Here is a 7538-nt window from a genome sequence, read left to right as displayed (position 1 = left end):
ACAAAAAAAATTATATGAACAAAAAACATTCCATTTTATTTGGAATGGCAAGCCAGACAAAATTAAAAGGGGCTATTTATATGAATATGAATTTGGAGGGCAGACATGATTAAATATTAAAGCATTAGACCTCTCACTAAAGGCATCAGTCATACAAAAGTTGTACTTAAATCCAAACTGATTCTCTAGTAAATCGGTAGGAATGTCTCATCCTATGTTCAAGAATGGCCTTTTTCCCTTTATTCAGATTACACCTGCTCACTTTCGGTTGTTTGAAAAGTAAATAATCTCCAAAATATTGTTATTTTTTAAACAAGCCATAGAAAGTTGGTTGCAATTTCAGTTTAATCCACCTGAAAAGACAGAACAAATAATACAACAAATATTGTGGTTAAACTCAAATATACAAATTGATTTAAAAAAAAACATATTTAAAAAAATAAAAAAGGTATAATTTTAGTGAATGATATCATAAATAGTACTGGTGGAGTTGTCACACATGCAGCTAACACAGACATATGGAAATGTCTGCTCTTCCCAAACTTACAACCAACTAATTGCAGCATTACCACAAAAATGGAAGAGGCAAGTAAAAGGGGAAAAAGGTAAGGAACTTGTATTAAAGAACATAAATGGTGAAAGAAAAGTGTGATACATAAAAACATATACCAATTTCATTGAAGGACCAAAAAACTGACAGCTGTGCCATATAAATTGCAAAATAGTTGGGAAGAGATTTTCGATGTACCCATTCCATGGCACATGGTTTATGAATTGATACGCAAAACAATGCCGGATTCAAAACTTACAATTTTTCAATTTAAATTACGATACAAAATTCTTGCAACAAATAGAATGTTATATATATATATATATGGGGGATACAATCTTCCCAGCTCTGCAGATTTTTCTGTGAGGAGGCAGAGTCATTAGATCATTTATTTTGGTATTGTCCATATGTAGCTCGTTTTTGGTCGCAGGTCCAGGAATGGCTGAAGAGATTGCAACAGTTGCCTAGAACTAACGCTGCAGATAGCTATACTGGGTGATTTGAAAAGCCATAGTCAATCAATCAATAATATTATAATTATTTTAGCAAAAAATTTTTTTTTAAATTTACAATCTCTAGAAGCTATGAGAATAGAAAGGTTCAGTACTTTTGTGAAGCATCACAGCACAGTTGAAAAATATATGGCAAATAGAAATGGTGTTGAGAGATAGATGGGAGGGGTTGAATGGAGCTGAAGGGTGGGACTAATTACAAGATAACCAATGTAAAACATACAGGGTCTGTAAAATGTATATAGGTTCAGAAATGTTGTGAAATAGAACAGTTACAAATAGAAATCAAACTGAATGGACATCAGAAATAGAGGAAGGACTAAAAACAAACAAAATATAACTATTGTAAAATAGATTGTGTCTGTCAAATGTGTATAAGATGTATAAACTGAAGGTAGAAGCCTAAGTGTTATTTTTTATTAGTTCCCTCCAATTGGGGGAAGGGTGGTAGGGTTTGCGGTGAATAATAAAGTTATATTCAACAAACAAAAAAGTATGTATATCTATATAGGTATGTGTATGTATATATGTGTATACAGTATGTATGCATATGTACTTGTATGTATATGGATATATATATATTTACCAAAAAAAAAGATATGGTGGATGGGAAATGATGCAGACAATTACATTGATGGACGTAACAATCTTTCCACAATATTAAGCTGAGCCACCCCTTAAAAAACAATGGGAGTCGTTGTCCCAAAGGTAGGAAGGCAAGCGACAAGCTTAGGTCTGCATATTATGCCCATAGAAACGCAGTGAGCCCTCTCGCTTCACCTCTTCCTCTCTGCTGAAACTCTCACCGGAGAAAGCATCCGAGTGAGCGAAACAGCACCCCTCTGCCTTACGTCAGATACATGGTCTACACATACTGAGACAGAGGGGCGCTGTTTTGCTTGCTCGGATGTTTTATCTGAGGTTGATGAGTATTTCTGTCGGCGTGCGTCTCGGTCCCAAAAATGATCAATATTTTATTTGGACGGGTAAGGAGGTACGGGGTAGAGCAGGCCAGGATCCCTAAGGCCCGCCCATATTGCCGGCCCTGTCTGGTTACATTGAACAACACACCAGCTTTTCAGATTTATTTGTATGACAAGAAATAAACAACAAAGTTGGCTCTTTTACAATGGGGGTCAATGGGAAAGAACGTTTGTTTTCCCCAATTTGTTGGGCGTGGTCGAGGGGAATTCCTTCTTAGGACGTGATTATCGATTCAGAGTTTTGGCAGGATGATGCAATAGCAACCGTGCCATTCCAAACACATAAACCAGGAAAATGTATACAAAACACAGTGGAATATGAAGTGGATAATCCCATGTGGGACGATGAGCCTAAAATGAAGAAAATCGGCCCAAAATTGTAGGAGATTCTCGCAGTTTAGAATCCTTAGCGTATTATAAAATAATATTAAAAAGTGCATGCCTTAAAGATGCAGGCCAGGCTTAAATCAGATCAGCGGTAACCCGCATTAGCCAACAAATGCATTGCTTTCATTGCTTTTATTTAGGCGCTGTCGGAAGTATAACTGCGTTAAGAGCTGTCAAATCCACAAGGGTCCCCTGCGTTACCTATTGGAATTGGACGCACCTAGTCGCATGATAAGTAGAAATCCCATGCAGCAGTTTGAACACTGAAATGTGTGAAATAATCTACTACTCAATTGGGCTCACAGATTTGACAGGTTTAACGCAGTTAACTGACTAGCCTAGTTAAATAAAGGTTAAATCAATTATGGGGTGAAAGCTATTGAAGTTTTAAGGTTACTACAAGCTTTACTCTGTTGATCTACGTGTACACACGTGGGTGGAGTGGGATTTTTGGAGTAGCGGACACCTTTATTAACATGATACCCTCACCGGTTCCACTCCCATTGACTAGGGGGCAATAGCAAAGTTTTAATATTTTAGTCTTTCCATTTTGTGAAGGCCTTCCCTTGCTAGTAGTATCTAGCTGGCAGCATGGCTAGCTAGCTTTAGCCTGGCTAAAACATTTCAAGCTAGCTTGCCTTTATACCTTCCCACATCTCCATGTGAAATAATCCGATTTATAATTCAAAAAATATGCCCTGGAAAATATTTGTATACTTGCCGGTGTAACCTAAAACATTATCCCAGTTTGATATGCTGCTTGTGTATTCATTCCCATATCAGCTAAACATAGACCATCATGTTTTGGTAATGGAGAAAAATGCACATGGCTAGCTAGTTGGCTACAGCAGGTTCTACCATTTCACAATAGCCTGAATCACTAGTTATTACTAATAAACTAAATGCCTTTTGGGTGGATTCTTGTTGTTTGGTTGGATTCTTGTTGTTTGGTTGGATTCTTGTTGTTTGGTTTACTGTTTAAACAGTCACTGAGAATATATTTCAATGTAAAATGGGCTACTTTGATGATGAATAGCCTCTGTAGCCTACAGATTAGATCAAGGAACCAAGTGACAACACTACCCCCACAGCTGCAGAAGAAATTATACAGTGTGTCTCAATTTTCAGATAGTAAATATCATGTTGACTGCCGGAGCCTATTACAAGGAGCCGCCCCTTTTTTGCAACACTCCGAATCTTGCGCCTGCGTAGAGCTTGTAGTAAACTTTACACCCAATAATGTATATATACACACTAGATGACTGACACGGGGCACTCCCCCACCATTGTAAAAAATAGCTTGGAAGCTATAAAATGCATTTGTTGTTGCCACATGTCTTCTATTACAGACAAGTTAATGCATACATTTTAATTATATTATCTGAGCTAAACATAAAAAAAACTATGTCTCCGATACAACATGAAAAGTACTTAAATACATGCAATTTTGTCCTTGAAACAATTCATTGAAATACTGTAGAACTCGTATGGAGGACTGCTTTTCAGGGGAATGCCAATATACCCAACCGGTGGCTTCAAAGCCTCTCATTGGCCAATGCATAGCATCAGCAATCCAGGGTTTATATACATCATTGGTTACACCTTTGACAACGGCTAAAAAAAAAGTTATGAAAAGCTATCTGTTTGTTGGCTAACGCAAATTACCGCCTCAATGTCTTTCATCCTTACAAAATGAACTAACTCAGTTATCCAAAAGGGTCCTATTTAACTTACAATGTGTATCAATAGCTTGTAAAAAGAAAGAAACAAATACTGTACTATAGAAAATATTGAATGACAGCAGCATGCATTTGATGGTCAGAATACTTTTGAGTTACTGTATATGTACAGTATGTGGAAAAGTATATAAATCAAGCCCACATCTGGGCAATTTGTTTCTGTATTGTAAAAAAAAATGTGGCTTTTGTCCTTCTGCCTGTCTGTGATGGTTGACGTCTGTCTGTCTTTGTGTGTCTGTGCTAGATTACGTCTATTTTTATGTCTGTAGTAGTCAATGTCAGTCTGTCAGTCTATCTGTGCTAACACACATCTGTCTGTTCCGCTAACTGACATTCGTCTGTCTGTCTGTCTGTCAGTCTTTTCATCCATCCATCCGTCTATTTGGATAGATGTGTTTGCTAAATGGCATATACACTGAGTGTTCAAAACATTAAGAACACCTGCTCTTTCCATGACAGACTGACCAGGTGAATCCAGGTGAAAGCTATGATCCCTTACTGATGTCACTTGTTAAATCCCCTTCAAACAGTGTAGATGAAGGGAAGGAGACAGGTTAAATAATGATTTTTAAGCCTTGAGACATGGATTGAGTATTTGTGCCATTCAAAGGGTGATGGTGCAAGAAATGTAAGTGCCTTTGAGTGGTGTATGGTAGTAGGTGCCAGGCGCGCCGGTTTTGCAACGCTGCTGGGTTTTTCATGCTCAACCTGTTTTCCGGGTGTATCAAGAATGATCCACCACCCAAAGGACATCCAGACAACTTCACACAACTGTGGCAAGCATTGGAGTCAACATAGGCCAGCATCCTTGTGGAACGCTTTCGACACCTTGTAGGGTCCATGCCCCGACGAATTGATGCTGTTCTGAGGGCAAAAAGGGGTGGGGGGAGCAACTCAATATTAGGAAGGTGTTCCTAATGTTTTGGTATACTCAGTGTATATTATATTATTGTATATATCCATCTATGTGTGAGCTCTATCAGTTCAGACAGCCAGTCTATCTCCTCGGTGCCTCTCGTCCAGCAGCGTCTCCAGCTCCGTGATCAGGCCTTTGAACTGGATCCTGTTCGCCGGGTCATACTCCCAACACCTCCTCATCAGGAAGTATACCTGCGCACACGCACACGCACACACACACAGAAAGGGAGAGAGATATGTATGAGTATGTTGCACGTCACTCCTTCACAGGAGAGGCATTTGAAAAACAATTCTCTCCATCAAAATGCATTTGACAGAAATGCCTTTGGGAACATGTGAACTTTCATGTGCCTTAATAACAAACTTGTATGCCATCTGTAATTAAGAATATAATTGTTAAATTACAAGCCTAGTTGGTTCAGCCACAGAAAAATACAGGAACCTTCACGCTAGCCATGATTGGCTGAGATAATGGATGGACTGGACATGCCGAGAGATGAGTTCTGATTGGTCTACCATGTAGCATGCTTCTGTCTATAACATGAGCAGCTCAGTATGTAGATAATCCTTGCTACTGAAGCTTTTTTGAAAGATATGTTAGCCATGTAGAACTGCAAAAGCGTTGCTACTGCTCTCAATAACATTGCTGCCTTGAATTTAGCAGGCACTATCGACAAAGATCAGTGGGGAAAAGTTGTGATGGACTACTTTCTGCACACGGTCAGTGTGAACCGGAGAGACTTGTCACAACGGGCCAAACATGCTGTACAAACAAAACGGAAAAGACACAGGACGTCTTACTTCGTTAAAGGGGTTCCGGTCTGCCATGAAGCGTTCCTGCATGTATATGGGTAAATCTAGCTACATTTTCAGATAGCATACATTTCTAATTTAGGCAGAAAGTCATTTTCATTGCAAGTTAAAGAGTATTGTTAGATGGCTAGCAAACCTTAACTTGATTGCTCGCTAGCTAACAATGAACCTAGTTGGTTAGCTTTCGCTACTTACAGATTCATACTACTGCATTTTATGCGTGGTGGCTAGCTATGACAATCTGTTTGTATTGCTAGTATTGTATGTGTTGGAATTATGGTTCATTGTTTGGCTAACTACATGTCTAAACAAAAGACTCCACATCGCCAGATGATTTTTTATTTATTTTATTTATTTCACCTTTATTTAACCAGGTAGGCAAATTGAGAACACGTTCTCATTTACAATTGCGACCTGGCCAAGATAAAGCAAAGCAGTTCGACACATACAACAACACATAGTTACACATGGAGTAAAACAAACATACAGTCAATAATACAGTGAAAAATAAGTCTATATACAATGTGAGCAAGTGAGGTGAGATAAGGGAGGTGAAGGCAAACAAAATATATATATAAATAAATAAAAATATAAAAAGGCCATGGTGGCGAAATAAATACAATATAGCAAGTTAAAAAAAATTTAAAAAATTTAAAAAACACTGGAATGGTTGGTTTGCAGTGGAAGAAAGTGTAAAGTAGAGATAGAAATAATGGGGTGCAAAGGAGCAAAATAAATAAATAAATACAGTAGGTAAAGAGGTAGTTGTTTGGGCTAAATTATAGATGGGCTATGTACAGGTGCAGTAATCTATGAGCTGCTCTGACAGCTGGTGCTTAAAGCTAGTGAGGGAGATAAGTGTTTTCCAGTTTCAGAGATTTTTGTAGTTCGTTCCAGTCATTGGCAGCAGAGAACTGGAAGGAGAGGCGGCCAAAGGAAGAATTGGTTTTGGGGGTGACCAGAGAGATATACCTGCTGGAGCGCGTGCTACAGGTAGGTGCTGCTATGGTGACCAGCGAGCTGAGATAAGGGGGGACTTTACCTAGCAGGGTCTTGTAGATGACCTGGAGCCAGTGGGTTTGGCGACGAGTATGAAGCGAGGGCCAGCCAACGAGAGTGTACAGGTCGCAGTGGTGGGTAGTATATGGGGCTTTGGTGACAAAACGGATGGCACTGTGATAGACTGCATCCAATTTATTGAGTAGGGTTTTGGAGGCTATTTTGTAAATGACATCACCGAAGTCGAGGATTGGTAGGATGGTCAGTTTTACAAGGGTATGTTTGGCAGCATGAGTGAAGGATGCTTTGTTGCGGAATAGGAAGCCAATTCTAGATTTAACTTTGGATTGGAGATGTTTGATGTGAGTCTGGAAGGAGAGTTTACAGTCTAACCAGACACCTAGGTATTTGTAGTTGTCCACATATTCTAAGTCAGAGCCGTCCAGAGTAGTGATGTTGGACAGGCGGGCAGGTGCAGGCAGCGATCGGTTGAAGAGCATGCATTTAGTTTTACTTGTATTTAAGAGCAATTGGAGGCCACGGAAGGAGAGTTGTATGGCATTGAAGCTCGCCTGGAGGGTTGTTAACACAGTGTCAAAAGAAGGGCCAGAAGTATACAGAATAGTGTCGTCTGCGT

The 7538-nt window shown here is 39.3% G+C and overlaps 1 protein-coding gene across 1 annotated transcript in view; it reads right to left on the bottom strand.

Moving 5' to 3' along the window:
• Positions 1-327: 327 nt before the first annotated feature.
• The window catches only part of LOC139551112 (tyrosine-protein kinase JAK1-like), a 35982-nt gene continuing 28771 nt past the window's right edge, over positions 328-7538 (bottom strand). The window contains exon 25 of the mRNA XM_071362515.1: positions 328-5281. Within this exon, the coding sequence (XP_071218616.1) occupies positions 5156-5281 (126 nt within the window). The 3' untranslated portion in view covers positions 328-5155. The remainder of the gene's footprint in view (positions 5282-7538) is intronic.

This window comes from Salvelinus alpinus, chromosome 23, assembly GCF_045679555.1.
Source record: "Salvelinus alpinus chromosome 23, SLU_Salpinus.1, whole genome shotgun sequence".
NCBI classification, from domain to species: Eukaryota; Metazoa; Chordata; class Actinopteri; order Salmoniformes; family Salmonidae; genus Salvelinus; species Salvelinus alpinus.
The sequence above is the reverse complement of the archived record's forward strand: the minus strand, read 5'-3'. Positions and strand labels throughout refer to the sequence as shown.